At 46.5% G+C, this 26,306-nt stretch overlaps 2 protein-coding genes across 11 annotated transcripts in view; one reads left to right on the top strand and one right to left on the bottom strand.

Moving 5' to 3' along the window:
- The window catches only part of LOC139275707 (thiosulfate:glutathione sulfurtransferase), a 125,756-nt gene extending 104,239 nt beyond the window's left edge, over positions 1-21,517 (bottom strand). For both annotated transcript variants that reach the window (XR_011595736.1, XR_011595737.1), the window contains exon 1: positions 21,013-21,517. The gene's annotated coding sequence lies outside the window, so the exon portion shown is untranslated. The remainder of the gene's footprint in view (positions 1-21,012) is intronic.
- A 981-nt stretch (positions 21,518-22,498) lies between these two features.
- Positions 22,499-26,306, top strand: part of klhl15 (kelch-like family member 15) — a 33,859-nt gene continuing 30,051 nt past the window's right edge. For 4 of the 9 annotated variants that reach the window (XM_070893297.1, XM_070893294.1, XM_070893301.1 and 1 more), the window contains exon 1: positions 22,499-22,704. Coding sequence is in view for 2 of the 9 variants with exons in the window: in XM_070893294.1 (XP_070749395.1) it covers positions 22,699-22,704 (6 nt within the window). In the remaining 7 variants the exon portion in view is untranslated. Of the gene's footprint in view, positions 22,705-23,030; positions 23,071-25,226; positions 25,391-26,306 lie in introns of those variants that run through there. The other 5 variants (XM_070893295.1, XM_070893298.1, XM_070893296.1 and 2 more) reach the window with 3 other exon arrangements.

Consider the following 26,306-nt stretch of genomic DNA (forward strand, 5'->3'; position numbering starts at 1 on the left):
AGCTAAGGCGCCTTGCAGGACATTGCGAATTTGAAGGGCACTTGGAGCATATGCTCAGGGACTTCTTTGTACTTGGCATTGGCCATGAAGTAATACTTCGCAAACTTTTGACTGTAGAGACCCCAACCTTGAGTAAAGCCATAGCGATAACCCAGGCTTTTATCGCCACCAGTGACAATACCAAACAAATTTCTCAGCACACGAGTGCTGCTACAAGTACTGTGAACAAAGTAACGTTGTTTTCGAATCGAAATGTACAGGGCAGGTCACACATGCCTGCAGCTGCACGTCCGCAGATGACTCAGAGTCCACCATCCAAGGGTGGTGAATACAAGGCCATTAACATCTTGTTGGTGCTGCGGGGGTGATCATCATTTCCATTCATGCTGCTTCAAAGAATACGTTTGCAAGGGCTGTGGAACAATGGGACACCTCCAACACATGTGCAGGCGAGCTGCAAACCCTGCTAATCCTGCAAACCACCATGTTGCAGAGGAGGACAGATCCATGGCGAATCACGACGAACTAGAGCCACAGACCGAGGAGGCAGAGGTATATGGGGTGTACACATTTACCACAAAGTGTCCCCCGATAATGCTGAAGGTTGAATTAAATGGACTCCCGGTGTCCATGGAGCTGGACACGGGCACAAGCCAATCCATAATGAGCAAAAAGACTTTTGATAAATTGTGGTGCAGCAAGGCTTCAAGGCCAGTGCTGACTCCCATTCGCACTAAACTGAGAACGTACACAAAGGAACTGATTCCCGTAATTGGCAGTGCTACCATAAAGGTCTCATACGATGGAGCGGTGCACGAGTTACCACTCTGGGTGGTACCGAGCGATGGCCCCACGCTGTTCGGCAGGATCTGGCTAGGAAAGATACGCTGGAATTGGGACGATGTCCGATCGCTTTCGTCCGTCGACGACACCTCATGTGCCCAGGTCCTAAGCAAGTTCCCCTCGTTGTTCGAACCAGGCATCGGGAAGTTCCAAGGAGCAAAAGTGCAGATCCATTTGATTCTGGGGGCGCGACCCATCCATCACAAGGCGAGAGCGGTACCGTACATGATGAGAGAGAGGGTGGAGATCGAGCTGGACAGGCTGCAACGAGAGGGCATCATTTCGCCGATTGAATTCAATGAGTGGGCCAGTCCAAACGTTCCAGTCCTCAAGGGAGATGGCACCATCAGAATCTGTGGTGATTACAAAGTAACTATCAATCGTTTCTCACTGCAGGATCAATACCCGCTACCAAAGACAAATGACCTATTTGCGATGCTGGCGGGAGGGAAAACGTTCACGAAGCTGGACTTGATCTCGGCCTACATGACGCAGGAGCTGGAGGAATCATCGAAGGGCCTCACCTGCATCAACACGCACAAAGGTCTCTTCATTTACAACAGATGCCCATTTGGGATTCGATCGGCTGCGGTGATATTCCAGAGGAACATGGAAAGCTTGCTGAAGTCGGTCCCGCGTACCGTGGTCTTCCAGGATGACATCTTGGTTACAGGTCAGGACCTGCAGAACCTGGAAGATGTTCTTAGTCGGCTTAATCGTGTGGGGTTCAGGCTAAAACGTTCGAAGTGCGTTTTCCTGGTGCCTGAAGTGGAGTTCCTGGGGAGAAGAATCACGGCAGACGGCATCAGGTCCACCGATTCGAAGACAGAGGCAATCAAAAATGCACCAAGACAGAGCTGCAGTCGTTTCTAGGAATCCTGAACTATTTTGGTAACTTCTTACCGGGTCTTAGCACATTGTTAGAACCCCTGCACTCTTTACTGCGTAAAGGAGATGAATGAGTATGGGGTAAAAGCCAAGAAAATGCCTTTGAGAAAGCTAGGAAGCTGTTACGTTCAAACAAATTGCTTGCGTTGTGCAATCCATGTAAACGTTTGGTATTAGCATGTGGTGCGTCATCGTACAGGGTCGGATGTGTATTGCAACAAGCTAATGAACTTGGGAAATTGCAACCGATTGCTTATGCATCCAGAAGTCTGTCTAAGGCTGAGAGGGCCTACAGTATGATCGAAAAAGAAGCATTAGCGTGTGATTACGGGGTAAAGAAAATGCATCACTATCTGTTCGGGCTCAAATTAGAATTGGAAACTTATTAAGCCGCTTATATCCCTCTTTTCTGAAAATAAGGGGATAAATACGAATGCATCGGCCCGCATCCAGAGATGGGCGCTCACGTTGTCCGCATACAACTTCGCCATCCGCCAGAGGCCAGGCATAGAAAACTGTGCCAATGCTCTCAGCAGGCTGTCATTGCCCACCACAGGGGTGGAGATGGCACAGCCTACAGATTTAGTTATGGTAATGGAAGCATTCGAGCGTGAGCAATCACCTGTTACCGCCCAACAGATTAGAACCTGGATGAGCCAGGAACCCTTACTGTCCTTAGTAAAAAACTGTGTGCTCTACGTGAGTTGGTCTCGTGTCCCATTAGAGATGCAGAAAGAAATAAAGCGCAAAGATGAAATGTCTATACAGGCAGACTGCCTCCTATGGGGTAATCGGGCAGTGGTGCCAAAATGGCGTAGGGACACTTTCATTAAGGATCTCCACAGTACCCACCTAGGCATTGTAATGATGAAAGCGATGGCCAGATCCCACGTGTGGTGGCCAGGTATCGATGCAGACTTAGAGTCCTGCGTGCACAATGTAATACATGTTCCCAGTTAAGCAATGCACCCAGGGAGGCGCCACTATGTTTCTGGTCCTGGCCCTCCAAACGTGGTCTAGGGTCCATGTCGACTATGTAGGCCCATTCTTTGGGAAAATGTTTTTAGTGCTTGTAGATGCGTACTCCAAATGGATTGAATGTGTGATAATGTCGGCAAGCATGTCCGCTGCCACCATTGAAAGCCTATGGGCCATGTTTGCCACGCACGGCCTGCCTGATGTCCTTGTAAGTGACAATGGGCTGTGTTTTACCAGTATCGAATTCAAGGAGTTCATGACCCGCAATGGGATCAAACATGTCATGTCTGCCCCGTTTAAACCAGCGTCAGTCAGGCAGAACGAGCAGTTCAAACAATCAAGCAGAGCTTGAAAAGGGTAACTGAAGACTCACTGCAGACTCGCTTATCCTGAGTCCTGCTTAGTTACTGCACAACACCCCACTCGCTCACGGGGGTTCCTCCCACTGAACTGCTCATGAAAAGGGCACTTAAGACAAGGCTCTCGTTAGTCCACGCTGATCTACACAAACAGGTAGAAAGCAGGCAGCTTCAACAGATATCATGATTGCGCAAAGGTGTCACGCGAAAGTGAAATTAATGATCCAGCATTTTTATTGAACTATAGACAAGGTCCCAAGTGACTTGCTGGCATTGTTTTGGCCAAAGAGGGGAGTAGGGTATTTGTGGTCAAACTCTCAAATGGACTCACCTGCAGGAAACACTTGGACCAAACCAAACTCAGATTTACGGACTACCCAGAACAACCCACAATCAACTCTACCTTTTACGACCCTCCAACACACACACAAGTGGCAACCGACCCAGCGGTTAACCACGAAGCAGAACCCATCACCCACAGCAGCCCAGCAAGACTCACCAGCCCCAGCAGCGCAGCAAAGCCAGCTGCGCAGCAGCCCAGCGAAGGCCCAACAAACAACTCACCAACACCAGCATTTGCACCGTGACGATCAACCAGGGAAAGGAAGGCCCCAGATCGACTTACATTGTAAATAGTTACACTATTGACTTTGGAGCAGGGCGAGTATTATTATGTATGTAAGCCTGTAAATACCATGTCTAATCACCAGAGGGCTTATCCCCTGGAGTCCCAAGGGATCCCACAATCCCTTGGGAGGATCTGTATATAAGGAGGCCTCACAGGATGGAGAGGCACTCCGAGGTCTGTAATAAAGGACTACGGTCACACCTTATTTTGAGCTTGCAGTGTCTAGTCTGACTCTTTATTTAAGACATAACAGTATCTATCCCTGGGCATTTATTGATTTGCAGCCCTTTAAGTCTGTCTAGTGCATCCATGAAAGTTTAGTTCTCGAACCTCCTAAAATAATTAGCAGCCTACCATGCATTCTTTACTGAATACTTCCAGGAAATATTGGGCCAGAAATTCCGGCCTCCCGGGTCCGAACGGAGTGTCTACAGACCGGGGAAGGCATCGCAAAAGCCGGTTTTCAGCGCACAATGCGCATGCACTGAAAACCGGCTTGTCCTTGCCGCACAGCACAGCACTGCCCCCCAGTCATCAAGATCCACGGCACAGCCCTGGACAACGTGGACCATTTCCCATACCTCGGGAGCCTCTTATCAACAAAAGCAGACATCGACGACGAGATTCAACACCGCCTCCAGTGCGCCAGCACAGTATTCAGCCGCCTGAGGAAAAGAGTGTTCGAAGACCAGGCCCTCAAATCTACCACCAAGCTCATGGTCTATAGGGCTGTAGTAATACCTGCCCTCCTGTATGGCTCAGAGGCATGGACAATGTACAGTAGACACCTCAAGTCGCTGGAGAAATACCACCAACGATGCCTCCGCAAGTCCTACAAATCCCCTGGGAGGACAGACGCACCAACATTAGCGTCCTCAACCAGGCCAACATCCCCAGCATTGAAGCACTGACCACACTTGCTCAGCTCCGCTGGGCAGGCCACATTGTCCACATGCCAGACACAAGACTCCCAAACCATGACTATTGTGGAGACCCTGGCTGGTGCATACCGAAGGGCACCTCCAGATCTGTCTAGGCACCTGAAGTGCATCTTCAGCATACCAATGTCTTGTTTGATCAGACATCTGGTAGTTACATTGTAGAACTCTTGTGTTTCATTGGTCAGGTTTCAGGCATGTGTCTTCAGCCAAGTTTGAAGCGGTTATCCTTTGTCTCCTAGCAGCCAACCCTTAAGTATGCTTCCAGGTCCAGATGTCAGGGTGCTTAGACTACCACAGGATGAAAACATCATGGAAGCTCCCCAGGAATCTTGTGTATACCTGCAGAAATATCTTTTTGTGGTTGCACACCATCTGCACATTGATGGGACTGGAAGCCCTTGCAGGTGATGAATACGCCGGCAGAGCCTTGGAAAGATTCAGAGGCAAAACGGTTGAGGGTGGTGGTGACTTTGACAGCCACTAGTAACATGTGGACACCAGGTCCAGCTGGCAGCAGGTCGTCTTCTAGGAGGCTGCAAATGTCTTCCAGCACATGACATGACATGAGCCTCCTGAAACACAACAGTTCATAAATACGATCATAAGAAATTGGAGATGGAGTAGGCCATTTGGCCCTTCGAGCCTGCTCCGCCATTCAACAAGATCATGGCTGATCTATCTCAATTCCACCTTTCCTCATAATCCCCATATTCCTTAATTCCCTTAGTTCCCAAAAATGTATCAACCTCGATCTTGAATACACTCAATGACTGAGCATCCACAGCTCTCTGGGGTAGAGAATTCCAAAGATTCACACCCTTTGAGTGAAGACATTTCTCCTAATCACAGTCCTAAATGGCTGACTCCTTATTCTGAGACTGACCCCGTGTTCTACATTTTCTCAGCATTAAGCTTCTTAAAAATGTTGTATGTTTCAATTAGATCGCCTCTCATTTTTCTAAACTCTAGGGAATGTAGGCCTATTCTACTCAATCTCTCCTTATAGGCAATCCCTTCATCCCAGGAACCAGTCTAGTGAACCTTTGTTGCACTCCCTCTAATGCAAGTATGTCTTTCCTTAGATAAGGAGACCAGAACTGTACACAGTACTCCAGGTGTGGTCTCACCGATGCTCTGTATAATTGTAGTAAGACCTCTTCACTTTTATACACTAATCGCTTTGTAACAAAAAGACTTGGATTTATATAGTGGCTTTCACGACCACCGGAATTCTCAAAGAGTTTTACAGCCAATTAAGTGCTTTTGAAGTGTAGTTACTGTTGTAATGAGGGGAAAGCTAACATACCATTTGCTTTCCTAATTGCTTGCTGTACCTGCATGTTAACTTTCTGTTATCCATGTACAAAGACACCCAAGTCCCTCTGAATGCAAACATTTCCCAGTCTCTCACTATTTAACAAATATTCTTTTTTGTTTTTTCTCTGAAAGTGGATAACCTCACACTTCTCCATATTGTATTCCATTTGCCATGTTCTTGCCCACTCAGTCAACCTGTCTATATCTCTCTGCAGCCTCTTTGCATCCTCCTCACAGCTTACTTTCCCACTTAACTTTGTATCATCAGCAAACTTGGATACGTTACACTCAGTCCCTTCATCTAAGTCATTAATAATAGATTGTAAATAGCTGAGGCCCAAGCATTGATCCTTCTGGTAAGCCACTAGTTACAGCCTGCCAACCTGAAAATGTCCAGTTTATTTCTACTCTCTGTTTTTTGTCCATTAACCAAACCTCAATCCATGCTAATTACCCCCAATCCCTTGAGTCCTAATTTTGTGTAATAACCTCTTGTGTGGCACCTTATCGATTGTTTTTAAAAAATCCAAATACATTATATCCACTGGTTCCCCCTTATCCATCCTACTAGTTACATCTTCAAAAAACTGTAACAGATTTGTCAAAATCGATTTCTCTTTCACAAAACAATTTTGACTTTGCCTAATCATATTATGATTTTCTAAGTTCCCAGTTACCATGTTCCTAGTAATAGATTCTAGCATTTTGCCTACTACTGATGTCAGGCTAACTGGCCTATAGTTCTGTTTTTTCTCTTCCTCCTTTCTTAAATAGCGGGGTTATGTTTGCTACCTGCCCATCCTTGAGGTCTGTTCTAGAATCTAAGGAATTCTGGAAGATTAATACCAGTGTATCCACTATCTGCAACTACCTCTTTTAAAACCCTAGGATGCAGGTCGTCATGTCCAGGGATTTTGTCGCCACTTACTCCCATTAATTTCTCCAGTACTATGGGCTAAACTTTCCTATCATTTTCGGCGGGTTCTCGGTGATTTTCTCGGTGGTACAGCTCTTTTTCCGCCCAGCGAAAGTTTCCCCGTTATTTCTTTTGTGGTATCGCCCAAATCTGAAAACGCCCGCCGGGACTAAACCGCCGACGTGCACCACCCTCCCACTCTCCCCAAATAAAACACTCTGTTTAAGTGCACTCCGCTTAATCCCGCTCAGTGCTCCGCAGAACTGTTTACATGTCAAGGAAACTCGGACTCTGCCTGTACACACTGTGGCACGGGTAGTGTCTCCTGCGAGCTGCACCCCTCTCTGCTGCTGCTGCCCTCTCTACTGTCCAGCTACAAGTCTCTCAAGAGCAGGTTGCTGCTGGCCATACTGATCCTCATCTGAGGTCCAATCTAAGGCAGCCAAAAGGCCACCCATCCTGCTGTGATTCAGAAAATCTCTAAAGTGTAAAAAGTAATCTCTCAGCAGAAGTACTGTGAACAAACTGTTTTCCATTATCAGGTGTGAAAGCAGTTGTGAGTATTGAGTATTTATTGCAGTAGGAAACATAAAAAAGGAAATTATTATTTAAATGGGGAGAGATTACAAAATGCTGCAGTACAGAGGGATCTGGGGGTCCTTGTACATGAAACACAAAAAGTTAGCATGCAGGTACAGCAAGTAATTAGGAAGACAAATGGAATGTTGGCCTTTATTGCAAGGGGGATAGAGTATAAAAGTAGCGAATTCCTGCTACCACTGTACAGGATGTTGGTGAGACCACACTTGGGAGTTCTGCATACAGTTTTGGTCTCCTTATTTAAGGAGGGATCATGGGATCATCATCATCATAGGCGGTCCCTCGAACGAGGATGACTTGCTTCCACATGAGTTCATAGATGTTTCAATGAAGGGTCTGATGATCCAGTCCTGAACTCCAATTGAGGGGGTGGAAGATGCCTGTGCGTGGATTTTTTTAACGTGTGGTGACCGTTGTACATCAGCCACCACACGGGCTCGACAGAGCCAGGCCTTTATCCAATGGCTAGGGTTAACCAGGACGACTCGGACCTAGTGTGCACATATATCGCAGTGTGGGCAGGCCCGTGCTGCCCCATGGCCCTCAGCTCTTCTGGGCCCTGTTCCCTCATTCGCCGCACCTCCACCACGATCTCTCACCACACCAAACATTCGCCGAATCTCTGTCACGATCACCCACCAAATCTCAGCCACGATCCCTCATCACTCCTCCGCCCCAATCATTCATCGCAAGTCCGCCACAACCTTCCTGCTTCTCTGCTTTACCAGGGCCCCGCGATGCTCCTGCCCACGCTCCATACGGCGACCTGAGTCTTGATGATGTCACCCAGTCGCCCACCTCGAAGGCATCGCACATTTGTGTCAGCTCGTGCTGGAAGGAGCGATATACTTGCATTGGAGGCAGTTCAGAGGTTCACAAGTTGATTCCTGAGATGAAGGGGTTGTAATATGAAGAAAGGTTGAGCAGGTTGGGCCTATATGCATTGGAGTTTAGAAGATTGAGAGGTGATCTTATTGAAACATATCAGATTCTGAGGGGGCTTGACAGGGTAGATGCAGAGAGGATTTTCCCCCTCATGGGGGAATCCAGAACTAGGGGGCATAGTTTCAGGGGTTTCCCAGTTAAAACGGAAATGAGGAAGAATTTCTTCTCAGAGGATTGTGAATCTTTGGCATTCTCTACCCCAGAGAGCTGTGGAGGCTGGGTCATTGAATGTACTTAAAGTGGAGATAGACAGATTTCTGAACGATAAGGGAGTCAAGGGTTATGGGGAGAGGGCAGGGAAGTGGAGTTGATGCCAATATCAGATCAGCCATGATCTTTTGAATGGCGGAGCAGGCTCAAGGGGCCAGATGGCCTACTCCTGCTCCTATTTCTTATGTTTTTATGTATTTCCACAAATTTGATTCAGCCCCTCAATTGCCATTGTGTTCTCACCTTGCCTTCACTTGCAAGTTTCAAGAAGCCCAGGAAACATGTCGATGCACCGTCAGACTTAAAAGTATGTTTAAAAATCGCTCCAATTGAGCGATTAGCATATGCCAATAGGTAACCTATCTCTCCCTAGCGGGGTGTGTGCAAGCAGCCAACACACTCTAGTTAAATGCGGAAGTCGGCAGGTTGAAGCCGGCTTTCCGACATGTTTGCATTTTGCCAGTTTTGTGACCCGCACCCAAACCCACGAGCTCTCCCAGGTTAAAATCCCCCCTACATTTCTGCTGTAAACATTTGTAGATACCTTGTTTTTCTGATTTTTGGGTACTCATTACATTTTGAAATATATGCTTCATTCTTTTTGATTCTTATTTTTTAATATTTTGCTAATGGTTTCCCTTTGGTTCAGATGGCTAAACCATTATCGCATCTGCAAGCTCAGGTGGACATAAAAATTCCTTTATCAGTAGATAACCTTTGGCATTGTTGCCAAATTAAGTTAATTTAAGGGTTAAGTCATGGCAGGAGAGCCCAGTCCCGTGTCATGCTCCTCCTGTGCTATGTGGGAACTCAGGGATGCTTCCAGTGTCCCTGACGACTACATGTGCAGGAGGTGTATCCTGCTGCAGCACCTGACAGACCACATTGCGACACTGGAGCTGCGCATGGATTCACTCTGGAGCATCCGCGATGCTGAGGATATCGTGAATAGCACGTTTAGTGAGTTAGTCACACCGCAGCTAAAGGTTACTCCGGTAGATAGGGAATGCGTGACCATCAGGAAGAGCAGTGGAAGGAAGATAGTGCAGGGGTCCCCTGAGGGCATCCCCTCTTCAAAACAGATACACCGCCTTGGGTGCTGTTGGGGGCGATGATTCATCAGGGGAGGGCAGCAGCAGCCAAGTTCATGGCACCATGGGTGGCTCTGCTGCACAGGAGGGCATGAAGAAGAGTGGGAGAATTATAGTGGTAGGGGATTCTATTGTAAAGGGAATAGATAGACGTTTCTGTGGCCACAATCGAGACTCCAGGATGGTATGTTGTCTCCCTGGTGCAAGGATCAAGGATGTCTCGGAGCGGCTGCAGGACATTTTGGAGGGGGAGAGTGAACAGCCAGTTGTCGTGGTGCATATGGGTACCAACATATAGGTAAAAAACGGAATGAGGTCCTACAAGTTGAATTTACGGAGCTAGGAGTTAAAATTAAAAAGTAGGACCTCAAAGAGAGTAATCTCAGGATTGCTACCAATGCAACGTGCTAGTCAGATTGGAATTGCAGGATAGGTAAGATGAATGCGTGGCTTGAGGAGTGGTGCAGAAGGGAGGCATTCAAATTCCTGGGACATTGGAACCGGTTCTGGGGGAGTTGGGACCAGTACAAACCGGACAGTCTGCACCTGGGCAGGACCGGAACCAATGTCCGAGGGGTAGTGTTTGCTAGTGCTGTTGGGGAGGGGTTAAACTAATATGGCAGGGGGATGGAAACCTATGCAGGGAGACAGAGGGAAGTAGAATGGGGGCAGAAGCAAAAGATGGAAAGAAGAAAAGTAAAAGTGGAGGGCAGAGAAACCCAAGGCAAAAATCAAAAAGGGCCACATTACAGCCAAATTCCAAAAGGGGCCAAGTGTGTTAAAAAGACAAGCCTGAAGGCTCTATGCCTCAATGCGAGGAGTATTCGTAATAAGGTGGATGAATTAACTGCGCAGGCAGCTATTAACGAATATGATATAATTGGCATTACGGAGACATGGCTCCAGGGTGACCAAGGCTGGGAATTCAACATCCAGAGGTATTCAACATTCAAGAAGGATAGACAGAAAGGAAAAGAAGGTGGGGTAGTGTTGCTGGTTAAAGAGGAAATTAACGCAATAGTAAGGAAAGACATTAGTTTGGATGATGTGGAATCGGTATGGGTGGAGCTGCAGTACACCAAAGGGCAGAAAACGCTAGTGGGAGTTGTGTACAGACCACCAAACAGTGGTAGTGAGGTTGAGGACAGCATCAAACAAAAAATTAGGGATAGAAACATAGAAACATAGAAAATAGGTGCAGGGATAGGCCATTCGGTCCTTCGAGCCTGCACCGCCATTCAATAAGATCATGGCTGATTATTCCCTCAGTACCCCTTTCCTGCTTTCTCTCCATACCCCTTGATCCCCTTAGCCGTAAGGGCCATATCTAACTCCCTCTTGAATATATCCAATGAACTGGCATCAACAACTCTCTGCAGCAGGGAATTCCACAGGTTAACAACTCTCTGAGTGAAGAAGTTTCTCCTCATCTCAGTCCTAAATGGCTTACCCCTTATCTTAAGATTTTGTCCCCTGGTTCTGGACTTCCCCAACATCAGGAACATTCTTCCCGCATCTAACTTGTCCAGTCCCATCAGAATCTTATACGTTTCTATGAGATCCCCGGACAATAATCAAGGGAATAATGGAGGCATGTGAAAAAGGAACGGCAGTAATCATGGGGGATTTTAACCTACATATCGATTGGTCAAATCAAATCGCACGGGGTAGCCTTGAGGAAGAATTCATAGAATGCATACGGGATTGTTTCTTAGAACAGTATGTTACAGAACCTACAAGGGAGCAAGCTATCTTAGATCTGGTCCTGTGTAATGAGACAGGAATAATAAATGATCTCCTAGTAAAAGATCCTCTCGGAATGAGTGATCACAATATGGTTGAATTTGTAATACAGATTGAGGGTGAGGAAGTAGTGTCTCAAACGAGCGTACTATGCTTAAACAAAGGGGACTACAGTGGGATGAGGGCAGAGTTGGCTAAAGTAGACTGGGAACACAGACTAAACAGTGGCACAATTGAGGAACAGTGGAGGACATTTAAGGAGCTCTTTCATAGTGCTGAACAAAAATATATTCCAGTGAAAAAGGGCGGTAAGAGAAGGGATAACCAGCCGTGGATAACCAAGGAAATAAAGGAGGGTATCAAATTAAAAACCAATGCATATAAGGTGGCCAAGGTTAGTGGGAAACTAGAAGATTAGGAAAATTTTAAACGACAGCAAAGAATGACTAAGAAAGCAATAAAGAAAGGAAAGATAGATTACAAAAGTAAACTTGCGCAAAACATAAAAACGGATAGTAAAAGCTTTTACCGGTATATAAAACGGAAAAGAGTGACGAAAGTAAATGTTGGTCCCTTAGAAGATGAGAAAGGGGGATTTAATAATGGGAAATGTGGAAATGGCTGAGACCTTAAACAATTATTTTGCTTCGGTCTTCACAGTGGAAGACACAAAAACCATGCCAAAAATTGCTGGTCACGGGAATGTGGGAAGGGAGGACCTTGAGACAATCACTATCACGAGGGGGGTAGTGCTGGACAGGCTAATGGATCTCAAGGTAGACAAGTCCTCAGGTCCTGATGAAATGCATCCCAGGGTATTAAAAGAGATGGCGGAAGTTATAGCAGATGCATTCGTTATAATCTACCAAAATATGAACTCTGGGGAGGTACCATCGGATTGGAAAGCAGCTAATGTAACGCCTCTGTTTAAAAAAGGGGGCAGACAAAAGGCAGGTAACAATAGGCCAGTTAATTTAACATCTGTAATGGGGAAAATGCTTGAAGCTATCATTAAGGAAGAAATAGCGGGACATCTAGATAGGAATAGTGGAATCAAGCAGACGCAACATGGATTCATGAAGGGGAAATCATGTTTAACTAATTTACTGGAATTCTTTGAGGATATAAGAGCATGGTGGATAGAGGTGTACCGATGGATGTGGTGTATTTGGATTTCCAAAAGGCATTCGATAAGGTGCCACACAAAAGGTTACTGCAGAAGATAAAGGTACGCGGAGTCAGAGGAAATGTATTAGCATGGATAGAGAATTGGCTGGCTAACAGAAAGCAGAGAGTCAGGATAAATGGGTCCTTTTCGGGTTGGAAATCGGTGGTTAGTGGTGTGCCACAGGGATCGGTGCTGGGACCACAACTGTTTACAATATACATAGATGACCTGGAAGAGGGGACAGAGTGTAGTGTAACAAAATTTGCAGATGACACAAAGATTAGTGGGAAAGCGGGTTGTGTAAAGGACAAAGAGAGACTGCAAAGAGATTTTGATAGGGTAAGCGAATGGGCTAAGGTTTGGCAGATGGAATACAATGTCGGAAAATGTGAGGTCATCCACCTTGGAAAAAAAAGCAGTAAAAATGAATATTATTTGAATGGGGAGAAATTACAACATGCTGCGGTGCAGAGGGACCTGGGGGTCCTTGTGCATGAATCCCAAAATGTTAGTTTGCAGGTGCAGCAGGTAATCAGGAAGGCAAATGCAATGTTGGCCTTCATTGCGAGAGGGATGGAGTACAAAAGCAGGAAGGTCCTGCTGCAACTGTACAGGTGAGGCCGCACCTGGAGTACTGCGTGCAGTTTTGGTCTCCTTACTTAAGGAAGGATATACTAGCTTTGGAGGGGGTACAGAGACGATTCACTAGGCTGATTCCGGAGATGAGGGGGTTACCTTATGATGATAGATTGAGTAGACTGGGTCTTTACTTGTTGGAGTTCAGAAGGATGAGGGGTGATCTTAAAGAAACATTTAAAATAATGAAAGGGATAGACAAGATAGAGGCAGAGAGGTTGTTTCCACTGGTCGGGGAGACTAGAACTAGGGGGCACAGCCTCAAAATACGGGAGATCCAATTTAAAACCGAGTTGAGAAGGAATTTCTTCTCCCAGAGGGTTGTGAATCTGTGGAATTCTCTGCCCAAGGAAGCAGTTGAGGCTAGCTCATTGAATGTATTCAAATCACAGATAGATAGATTTTTAAACAATAAGGGAATTAAGGGTTATGGGGAGTGGGCGGGTAAGTGGAGTTGAGTCCACGGCCAGATCAGCCATGATCTTGTTGAATGGCGGAGCAGGCTCGAGGGGCTAGATGGCCTACTCCTGTTCCTAATTCTTATGTTCTTATGTTCTTATTCTTCTAAACTCCAGTGAATAAAGGCCCAGTTGATCCAGTCTCTCATAGAAACATAGAAAATAGGTGCAGGAGTAGGCCATTCGGGCCTTCGAGCCTGCACCGCCATTCAATGAGTTCATGGCTGAACATGCAACCTCAGTACCCCATTCCTGCTTTCTCGCCATACCCCTTGACCCCCTAGTAGTAAGGACTACATCTAACTCCTTTTTGAATATATTTAATGAATTGTCCTCAACTACTTTCTGTGGTAGAGAATTCCACAGGTTCACCACTCTCTGGGTGAAGAAGTTTCTCCTCATCTCGGTGTCTAAATGGCTTACCCCTTATCCTTAGACTGTGATCCCTGGTTCTGGACTTCCCCAACATTGGGAACATTCTTCCTGCATCTAACCTGTCTAAACCCGTCAGAATTTTAAACGTTTCTATGAGATCCCCTCTCATTCTTCTGAACTCCAGTGAATACAAGCCCAGTTGATCCAGTCTTTCTTGATATGTCTGTCCCGCCATCCCGGGAATCAGTCTGGTGAACCTTCGCTGCACTCCCTCAATAGCAAGAATGTCCTTCCTCAAGTTAGGAGACCAAAACTGTACACAATACTCCAGGTGTGGCCTCACCAAGGCCCTGTACAAATGTAGCAACACCTCCCTGCCCCTGTACTCAAATCCCCTCGCTATGAAGGCCAACATGCCATTTGATTTCTTAACCGTCTGCTGTACCTGCATGCCAACCTTCAATGACTGATGTACCATGACACCCAGGTCTCGTTGCACCTCCCCTTTTCCTAATCTGTCACCATTCAGATAATAGTCTGTCTCTCTGTTTTTACCACCAAAGTGGATAACCTCACATTTATCCACATTATACTTCACCTGCCATGCATTTGCCCACTCACCTAAGCTATCCAAGTCACTCTGCAGCCTCATAGCATCCTCCTCGCAGCTCACACTGCCACCCAACTTAGTGTCATCCGCAAATTTGGAGATACTACATTTAATCCCCTCGTCCAAATCATTAATGTACAATGTAAACAGCTGGGGCCCCAGCACAGAACCTTGCGGTACCCCACTAGTCACTGCCTGCCATTCTGAAAAGTACCCATTTACTCCTACTCTTTGCTTCCTATCTGACAACCAGTTCTCAATCCATGTCAGCATACTACCCCCAATCCCATGTGCTTTAACTTTGCACATTAATCTCTTGTGTGGGACCTTGTCGAAAGCCTTCTGAAAGTCCAAATATACCACATCAACTGGTTCTCCCTCGTCCACTCTACTGGAAACATCCTCAAAAAATTCCAGATTTGTCAAGCATGATTTCCCATTCACAAATCCATGCTGACTTGGACCTATCATGTCACCTCTTTCCAAATGCGCTGCTCTGACATCCTTAATAATTGATTCCATCATTTTACCCACTACTTATGTCAGGCTGACCGGTCTATAATTCCCTGCTTTCTCTCTCCCTCCTTTTTTTAAAAGTGGGGTTTCATTGGCTACTCTCCACTCCATAGGAACTGATCCAGAGTCTATGGAATGTTGGAAAATGACTGTCAATGCATTCACTATTTCAAGGCCACCTCCTTAAATACTCTGGGATGCAGTCCATCAGGCCCTGGGGATTTATCGGCCTTCAATCCCATCAATTTCCCCAACACAATTTCCTGACTAATAAGGATTTCCCTCAGTTCCTCTTTCTTACTCGACCCTCTGACCCCTTTTATATCCGGAAGGTTGTTTGTGTCCTCCTCAGTGAATACCGAACCAAAGTACTTGTTCAATTGGTCTGCCATTTCTTTGTTCCCCATTATGACTTCCCCTGATTCTGACTGCAGGGGACCTACGTTTGTCTTTACTAACCTTTTTCTCTTTACATATCTATAGAAACTTTTGCAGTCCGTCTTAATGTTCCCTGCAAGCTTCCTCTCCTACTCTTATTTTCCCTGCCCTAATCAAACCCTTTGTCCTCCTCTGCTGAGTTCTAAATTTCTCCCAGTCCCCAGGTTCACTGCTATTTCTGGCCAATTTGTATGCCACTTCCTTGGCTTTAATACTACCCCTGATTTCCCTTGATAGCCACGGTTGAGCCACCTTCCCCTTTTTATTTTTACGCCAGACAGGGATGTACAATTGTTATAGTTCATCCATGCGGTCTCTAAATGTCTGCCATTGCCCATCCACTGTCAACCCCTTAAGTATCTCCTCATATGACAGCCCAGCCATCCCTGGAATCAGTCTGGTGAACCTTCGCTGCACTCCCTCAATAGCAAGAACGTCGTTCCTCAGATTTGGAGATCAAAACTGAACACAATATTCCAGGTGAGGCCTCACTAAGGCCCTGCAGTAAGACCTCCCTGCTCCTATACTCAAATCCCCTAGCTATGAAGGCCAACATACCATTTGACTTCTTCACCGCCTGCTGTACCTGTATGCCAACTTTCAATGACTGATGAACCATGACACCCAGGTCTCGTTGCACCTCCCCTTTTCCTAATCTGCCGCCATCCAGATAATATTCTGCCTTCGTGTTTTTGCCCCCAAAATGGATAACCTCACATTTATCCACATTATACTGCATCTGCCATGCATTTGCCCACTCACCTAACCTATCCAAGCCACTCTGCAGCCTCTTAGCGTCCTCCTCACAACTCACAGCACTGTATGCATGCAATAAGGGTACAGCAGTTATCATGGGCGACTTTAATCTACATATAGATTGGGCTAACCAAACTGGTAGCAATACAGTTGAGGAGGATTTCTTGGAGTGCATTAAGGATGGTTTTCTGGACCAATATGTCAAGGAACCAACTAGAGGGCTGGCCATCCTAGACTGGGTGATGTGTAATGAGAAAGGACTAATTAACAATCTTGGGAGTGACCATACTATGGTAGAATTCTTTATTAAGATGGAGAGTGACACAGTTAATTCAGAGACTAGGGTCCTGAACTTAGGGAAAGGTAACTTTGATGGTATGAGACGTGAATTGGCTAGAATAGACTGGTGAATGATACTGAAAGGATTGACGGTAGATAGGCAATTGCAAACATTTAAGGATCACATGGATGAACTTCAACAATTGTACATCCCGGTCTGGAGTAAAAATAAAACGGGGAAGGTGGCTCAACCTTGGCTAACAAGGGAAATTAAGGATAGTGTAAAATCCAAGGAAGAAGCATATAAATTGGCCAGAAAAAGCAGCATACCTGAGGACTAGGAGAAATTTAGAATTCAGCAGAGGAGGACAAAGGGTTTAATTAGGAGGGGGAAAATAGAATTTGAGAGGAAGCTTGCTGGGAACATAAAAACTGACTGCAAAAGCTTCTGTAGATATGTGAAGAGAAAAAGATTAGTGAAGACAAACGTAAGTCCCTTGCAGTCAGAATCAAGTGAATTTATTATGGTGAACAAAGAGATGGCAGACCAATTGAACAAATACTTTGGTTCTGTCTTCACGAAGGAAGACACAAATGTTAGCCTTCATAGCTAGGGGATTTGAGTATAGGAGCAGGGAGGTCTTACTGCAGTTGTACAGGGCTTTGGTGAGGCCTCACCTGGAATTTTGTGTTCAGTTTTGGTCTCCTAATCTGAGGAAGGACGTTCTTGCTATTGAGCGAGTGCAGCGAAGGTTCACCAGACTGATTCCCAGGATGGCAGGACTGACATATGAGGAGAGACTGAATCGACTGGGCCTGTATTCACTGGAGTTTACAAGAATGAGAGGGGATCTCATAGAAACATACAAAATTCTGACGGGACTGGACAGGTTAGATGCAGGGAAAATGTTCCCGATGTTGGGGAAGTCCAGAACCAGGGGACACAGTCTAAGGATAAGGGGTAAGCCATTTAGGACTGAGATAAGGAGAAACTTCTTCAGAGAGTTGTTAACCTGTGAAATTCTCTGCCGTAGAGAGTTATTGATGCCAGTTCGTTGGATATATTTAAGAGGGAGTTCGATATGGCCCTCACAGCTAAAGGGATCAAGGGTTCTGGAGAGAAAGCAGGGATGGGGTACTGAGGTAATGATTAACCATGATCTTATTGAATGGTGGTGCAGACTCGAAGGGCCGAATGGCCTACTCCTGCATCTATTTTCTATGTTTCTATGAGTCAGAGAGTTCACCCAGAGTCCTCGCCAACATTTAACCCATCAATCAACTCCACTGAAAAATACCAAGATTATCTGGTCATTCATTTCATTGCTGTTTGTGGCACTTTGCTGTGTGCAAATTGACTTCAGCATTTGCTTACATTAGGACGTCCAAAGGTTGTAGTGATAACTACCCTGCTCTTCAAAATAGTGCCATGGGATCTTTTACGTCCAGTTAAGAGGGCAGACAGAGCCTCGGTTTAACATCTCATCCGAAAGACGGCATCTCCAACAATTCAGCACTCCCTCAGCACTGCACTGGAGTGTCAGCCTAGATTTACTTGCTCAAATTCCCAGAGTGGGACTTGAGCCCACAACCTTCTGACTCTCAGGCAAGTGTGCTATTCACTGAGCCACAGTTGACATCATAAAATTACGGTTAAGGGGTGATTTGATTGCAGTTGTTAGGATTTTAAAAGCAATCAATAGGGTAGATAATTTTCTTCTGCTGGTGGAGTGTAGGACAAGGGAACATAACTTTAAACTCACAGCTGGGCCATTCAGGAGGCAAGTTAAGAAACTCTTCTTCATGCAAAGGGTGGTAGAAGTGTGGAACTCTCTCTCACAAAAAGCAGTAGATGCTAGCTCAATTAATAATTTAAAATCTGAGATTGATAGAGTTGAGCTCATCAAGGGAATTAAGGGATACGGACCAAAGGAGGTGGATGGAGTTAGGATACAGGTCAGCCATGACCTCATTGAACAGACTAGAGGGGCTGAATGGTCCACTCCTGTTGCTATGTTGTCAAGTCTCATTCGCCTCTAGTGATGGTGAAAATTATAACTTATGCATATCTTGCTGCAATAAAATGACCACAGTTCCATTTATTGCAATAGGCTTAAAATAGATCACCGTTTACAGTGATGTGACTTTGGTAAACCCCTCCAGACCTTTTAGATAATAACACATAGCCTTATCACTTGGGAGCAGAGTTACATCATTCCCCTTAATACTAGGAGGTGTACAAAATGGGCTCCTTGGAGCGAAGAAAGCCACTTTGTTTCGAACAGACCGCAGACTCTCTAAGCCCCAACGATATCAAGAAGGTTGATCTACTTTCCTACACATCTGCCTCCTGCATTCTGCATTGCTTACTCTTTAAGCAAACCTATTTTAAAGTTACAGGAAAACAAACCAGAAATTGCTACAAAAACAACTTTGACAGCAAACAGCGTTAATTTATGCTCACCATTGATATTGCACTAAGTTCATGCCACAAATTGCTGGAACATGAATCCGTTAATAGCGATGTTCATGTTCCATTTAGGACCTTGTGCACATTATGCCCAATGGCTTATCTCAATGAACAATGAAAGAAAAAGACACAGGAAGAAACAGAACGAAAGACCAAGAAGGAAATAGGGTGAATTAAGAGTCAAAAGAAACAGTGAGACAGAAAGTGAAATAAAAAAGGGAAAGAATGGATTAACAGAAAGAAAAAGAGTTAACATGGAAAATTAAGAAAAAATGAAAAAGAATAAGCAGAAGTGGACATTGTAACCTAGTTGTGTTTGGCAATTGCTGGATTGATCCTTGAGAAGTTGCGTAGGTGCGCAAAATGTAAATAGTCTTGACCCTTTAAATATAGAACCAGCCGCCCCGACCATCATGATCAGGAACAGTGGAACAGCCAGTGGGTATGCCACTGCCCTGCTTTTATAGGAACATTTACAATTGCTAGACAAAAAGAGACTGTGGTCTATCTAGTTCACCTTCTACCATCCTGGTAGTCGCATGATACAATAATGGAGCGGTTGACTAATCACAGCAATCAATCTCTATCAATTAGTCTACATCAGAAACTATATGAGAAATACCCTCGTGGGGGAGAGCTTTGGGAAACATAGGTTCAAAGTCAACTTTTTCCTCCCAAGCATTCTACACTTACCATGTCATGTGTCAAATTACTCATATACTGTATCCCCACATTATATTTTCTGATAGAAATTTATTTAATTTGCATTTAAAGGAGTGACCCTCCTCTGAGTATCGAAACAATTTTGGGTCCTGAAAATTATTGCCTTCCAATACTAACAGGAGTGTAGCACAAAATGACTGCCAAGAGAATTTTTTTTAAATTCTAGGTACAATTCACTATCTGCTGCAGATAGCCACAGCTTCACTGATCCCTTTATGAGCCACCAAGGTTGATTGCCATGTCAGTACAATAAATCACTTTAATAATAATGTCCATTATTACATCAATTTCCAGCCCTAAATAGCTGTGGCGAAAATAATTTGTAATATTGTCGTAAATGCAGCAGTTTCACAAGCAGCATTAAGTTGAATGGGGAGTCTGATGGCAAGAACAAACTTTTATCGCTGTGACGAGGTTAACAAGGAGCGAGACACAAATCGTCTAGCATATCGCAGAGGAGTGAAACTGATGCCATATCTTTTATTTTGCAATTTGCTTTATTTGTGAGTGAATAATGAGGTGCAGCGTTAATCTAGTCCTTCTAATGACGTGACTTCCCAGCAATTTCTGGCTCAATATTTAATAACAATATTTCATAACAATTACTGGTCGAGCATTGGTTATTTATTTTAAGTTCAAATGTTGCCTGGTTTTTCACCTTAAATTAAACGCCGCTCCACATTTGAAACGGCCGACTCCACCTCTACCTCAGCTCATCTGCTCCTGAAACCCTCATCCATGCCTTTGTTACCTCTAAACTTTACTATTCCAACCTGGCCGGCCTTACACCTTCCATAAACTTGAGGTCATCCAAAACTCGGCTGCCCGTCCCGTTCAGCCCTGTGCTCGCTGACCTACATTGGCTCCAGGTTAAGCAACGCCTTGATTTCAAAATTCTCATCCTTGTATTCAAATCCCTCATGGCCCTAACCCATACTATCTCTATCGCTTCCTTCAGTTCCACAATCCAAGATTTCTGCGCTCCTCTAATTCTGCCCTCTTGAACATCCCTGAATGTAATCGCTCAACCATTGGTTTCTGTTGCCTTGACCCTAAACTCTGGAATTACAGACCTAAACCTTTCCGCCTCTCTTTCCTCCTTTAAGATGCTCCTTAAAACCTACCTCTTTGACAAAGCTTTTGGTCACCTGCCCTAATTTCTCCTTGTGTGGCCCGGCGTCAAATGTTATTGATAACGCTCCTGTGAATGGCCTTGGGACGTTTTATTACGTTAAAGGTGCTACAGAACTAAAAGTTGTTGTTGGAATCAGTTTGCCAAAACGACTCTGTCCTTAACGTTTTGTCTTTACATAAGGATTAGGAACAGGAGTAGGCCATCTAGCCCCTCGAACCTTTGGGGCGGAGGTTCGTCCACCCCAGTCCCGGGGCCGTCAGTACGTGGCGATGTCGGGTGTGAGGCCACCCGCTCAATGCCTCAAACACAGCGTGAAGCTGCGAAATCCGGCGGCGTCTCCAATCGAAATGGGCAAATTCCACGTGGCCGATCGGCTGCAGAAAGGTCTGAATCGGTGCGGCTCCTCCATTCGCCCCTCGCCGAACTCGACGTTAACACCTTGGCAGAGACCCTGGGCCTTGACTGACGGGTGCTCTAAACTATCGGCCCCGCCCCTCCCCTGACTGACGGGTGCTCTAAACTATCGGCTCCGCCCTTCCCCTGACTGACGGGTGCTCTAAACTGTCGGCCCCGCCCCTCCCCTGACTGACGGGAGGTTTGAACTGTCGGCTCCGCCCTTTCCCTGAGTGACGGGTGCTCTGAACTTTCGGCCCCGCCCCTCCTGACTGACGGGTGCTCTGAACTGTCGGCTCCGCCCTTCCCCTGACTGACGGGTGCTCTAAACTGTCGGCCCCGCCCCTACTGACTGACGGGAGGTTTGAACTGTCGGCTCCGCCCTTCCCCTGACTGACGGGAGGTTTGAACTGTCGGCCCCACCCCTCCCCTGACTGACGGGTGCTCTAAACTGTCGGCCCCGCCCCTCCTGACTGACGGGTGCTCTGAACTGTCGGCTCCGCCCCTCCCCTGACTGACGGGAGGTTTGAACTGTCGGCCCCACCCCTCCCCTGACTGACGGGTGCTCTAAACTGTCGGCCCCGCCCCTACTGACTGACGGGAGGTTTGAACTGCCGGCTCCGCCCTTCCCCTGACTGACGGGAGGTTTGAACTGCCGGCTCCGCCCTTCCCCTGACTGACAGGTGCTCTAAACTGTCGGCACCGCCCTTCCCCTGACTGACAGGTGCTCTAAACTGTCGGCCACGCCCCTACTGACTGACGGGAGGTTTGAACTGTCGGCCCCGCCCCTCCCCTGACTGACGGGAGGTTTGAACTGTCGGCCCCGCCCCTCCCCTGACTGACGGGAGGTTTGAACTGTCGGTCCCGCCCCTCCCCTGACTGACGGGTGCTCTGAACTGTCGGCTCCTCCCCTCCCCTGACTGACGGACGCTCTGAACTCCAGGCTCCGCCCCTCCCCTGACTGACGGACGCTCTGAACTCCAGGCTCCGCCCCTCTCCGACCCCGTGGGAAGAGCGTCACCCGGAAGTGGTTTCCGTTGTTTTGGTCCGTTTGACGGAAGTGACTTCAGGGGCCGCGGCCAGCGCAGGTCGGTGGAGGAGAAGATGGCGGCAGTCGGTTGGAGCTGACACTGAGTTCAGGGGGGTGGGGGGAATCGGCGTCAACTTCATTGGCGGCAAAGCGCCGAGAGAGGCCGAGCGTGGAGAGGAGGGAGCGCCGGGCCCCCCCATGAGCTGCGGTTAAAAGGCGGGTTGGGTTGTGAGTGCGGAGCGGCGGCCACTGATGTTGGTGAGTGAGGCAGAGGGGATCGGGAGCCGGGAAGTGTTGTTGTATTCACCCTTAACCGTTACTGGAGGGCGATTAACGGAGTCAGCTTTCAGTTTAAACTGAAGCTGAATTCCTGCCGCCCGAAGTGCGGGTCCGAGGGCGCAAGACTCCTGTGTTTTTTCTAATTTTGGTGTTCAAATTCTGAGATGGGGGCCAAACTTGCAGACTTGAGTTTGTTGATATAAAAACACTTTCACCCTGACTCTGTTTGTGGGTCACTTAATTTACTGCATTTATTTTGAAATGAAATTATTGAGGTTGACTGTTCAAATTTTTTTTAAACAGTAGATGATTTTCGTACATGGCTGAAGTCCATTCAACCCACTGGTGCGTATTTCTCTTGAGTGACTGGGATTTAAAGAACGTGTAAATACGCATTTACTGTGTTGAAGCAAATCTTTTTAAAAAGATATGCTGAAATGTTTTGGACCAATAAATACAGGGATTTAATTTCCAATATTTTTATGTTCTCATGCTGAAGTAGAATATGGTACAACCTGTCACCGTGATCACAAATTTAATTTAAAACTTCCTAGACTTCAAATATATCAATTTCAGATTACAAGGATCACCCTGGCAAGTTTTGAGAAAGGCAGTTAGTAGTGTAGTGTAACTCTTGAGATTGCAGTAATGCTTAAATGTTTTTAAATTTGGCACTTATTGTACGAGTGTCCATGCTTTTTGTCCTAAGTTGTGTTCTATCAAGCACGTATAATGTTTAGAACAGTGTTTCTATTAATATCACAAGCTGTTGATACGAACAGAATTTAGTATTCTGGTTTAAGATTTGTAAACCAGTAAAGTAACAGTACTAAGCACAGCCTTTTTCAAACATCAGCCTTACAAAATTCAAATACGGCAAACTACTGGGTCTTACATCGGATTACATAGGATACATGGCACATAGACAGGCCATTCGGCCCAACCAATCCATGCTGGTGTTTGTGCTCCACTCAAGCCTCCTCCTGTCTTTCCTCATCTAAATCTATCAGCATAATCCTCTATTCCCTTCTCCCTCATGCTTGTCTAGCTTCCCCTTAAGTGCATCTGTACTATTTGCTTCAACCATTCCTTGTGGTAATGAGTTCCACATTCTCACCACTCTCTGGGTAAATAATTTTCTTCTGAACTCCCTATTTGATTTCTTGGTGACTATCTTATATTGATGGCCTCTAGTTATGCTCTTCCCCACTGTGTCTCTGCATGCACTCTATCAAAATCTTTCATAATTTTAAAGTCTTCTATTAGCTCACCCCTCAGCCTTTCCTGATGTGTATAAGAATATAAGAAATAGGAGCAGGAGTAGGCCATTTGGCTCCTCGAGCCTGCTCTGCCATTTAAAAAGATCATGGCTGATTTGATCTTGGACTCAGCTCCACTTATCTGCCTGCTCTCCATAGCCCTTCACTCCCTTATCGCTGAAAAATCTGTCTCTCTCCATCTTAAATATATTCAATGACCCAGCCTCCATAGCTCTCTGGGGCAGAGAATTCCATAGATTTATGACCCTCGGAGGAAATTCCTCCTCATTTCAGTTCTAAATGGGCGACCCCTCATTCTGAATCTATGCTCCCTAGTTCTAGATATCCCACGAGGGGAAACATCCTCTCTCCATCTACCTTGTCTAGCCCCCTCAGAATCTTATACATTTCAATAAGATCACCTCTCATTCTTCTAAACTCCACTGAGTATAGTTCCAACCTGCTCAAGCTTTCTTCATCAGTCAACCCCTTCATCTCAGGAATCAACCTTAGTGAACCTTCTCTGAACTGCCTCCAATGCAAATGTATCCCTTTTAAAATAAGGAGACCAAAACTGTATGCAGTCATCATCATAGGCAGTCCTTCGGAGTCGAGGATGACTTGCTTCCAGTCTAAAAGTGAGTTCTCGGGTGCGGGATCTGCAGTCCCTGTCATAGATGGGGCAGACAGTGGTTGAAGGAAAGGGGGGGTGGGAAGCCTGGATTGTCACGCTTGGTTTCTGCTTGCTCTCGGTGATGATACTTAAGGTGCTCAGCGTCCACCCGGATGCTCTTCCTCCACTTCGGGCGGTTTTGGGCCAGGGATTCCCAGGTGCCGGTGGGGACATTGCACTTTTTCAAGAAGGCTTTGAGGGTGTCATTGAAACGTTTCCTCTACCCACCTGGGGCTCGCTTGCCGTGACAAAGCTCTGAATAGAGCGCTTGCTTTGGGTGTCTCTTATCGGTCACGTGGACGATGTGGTCCGCCCAACAGAGCTGATCGAGCGTGGTCAGTTCTTCGATGCTGGCCTGACCAAGAACCTTTGGTGCATCTGTCCTCCCAATGGAATTGCAGGATCTTGCGGAGGCAGAATTAGTGGTACTTCTCCAGCATTTTGAGTAGTCTGCTGTATGTAGTCCACGCCTCTGAGCCATATAGGAGGCCGGGTATCACTGCAGCCCTGTAGACCATAAGCTTGGTGCCAGATTTGAGGTCCTGATCTTCAAACACTCTTTTCCTCAGGCGACCGAAGGCTGCGCTGATGCACTGGAGGCAGTGTTGGACCTCGTCATCGATGTCTGTCCTTGCTGACAGTAGGTTCCTGAGGTATGGAAAATGGTCCACGTCGTCCAAGGCCCCGCCGTGGATTTTGATGACCAGGGGGCAGTGCTGTGTGGTGGGGTCAGGTTGGTGGAGGACTTTGTCTTACAGATGTTTCGTGTAAGGCCCATGCTTTCGTACACCTCGGTGAAGGTATTGACGATGGCTTGGAGTTCAGCCTTTGAGTGAGCGCACACTCTAACGTCAATTGCGTACTGTAGTTCAATGATAGATGATGGGACGACCTTGGATCTAGCTTGGAGGTGGCAAAGGTTGAACGGATTCCCATTAGTTCTATAGTTTAGTTCCACTCCAGTGGGGGAGCTTGCCGAGGGTGAGATGAAGCATTGCAGCAAGGAAGATCGAGAAGAGCATTGGTGCGATGACGCAGCCTTGCTTGACTCCAGTCCGGAAGTGGATTGGGTCTGTGGTGGATCCGTTGGTCAGGATCACGGCTTGCATGTCACCGTGGAGCAGGCAGACGATGGTAATAAACTTTTGAGGGCAGCCGAAAAAGAGGAGGACGCTCCATAGTCCCTCACGGTTGACAATGTCAAAGGCCTTTGTGAGGTCAAAGAAGGCCAAGTACAAGGGTTTCCTGCATTTCTCTTGTAGTTGTCACGCGGTCAAATTCATGTCCGTTGTACCCCTCAGTGGACGGAATCCGCATTGCGACTCTGTGAGGAGCTCTTCAGCCACAGGGAGAAGACGATTGAGGAGGATTCTAGCGATGACTTTCCCTGTGGCTGACAGCAGGGAGATTCCTCTTTAGTTACTGCAGTCGGAATTGTCCCCTTTCGGCGTCTGAGATCTCCTGGCATGCTCTCCTCCTTCCAGATAAGAGATGAGATCATGCATTCGTGCCAGTAGTTCTTCTCCGCCATGCTTTAGTGCCTCGGCGGGAATTCTATCTGCCCCTGATGCCTTGTTCTTCAGATGAACGATGGCCTTTTTTGCCGGGCTGGGGTTGTGCGGAGATGGTGGCAGGTAGCGTGCTGCGGG

This window comes from Pristiophorus japonicus, chromosome 11 (genome assembly GCF_044704955.1).
Source record: "Pristiophorus japonicus isolate sPriJap1 chromosome 11, sPriJap1.hap1, whole genome shotgun sequence".
NCBI classification, from domain to species: Eukaryota; Metazoa; Chordata; class Chondrichthyes; family Pristiophoridae; genus Pristiophorus; species Pristiophorus japonicus.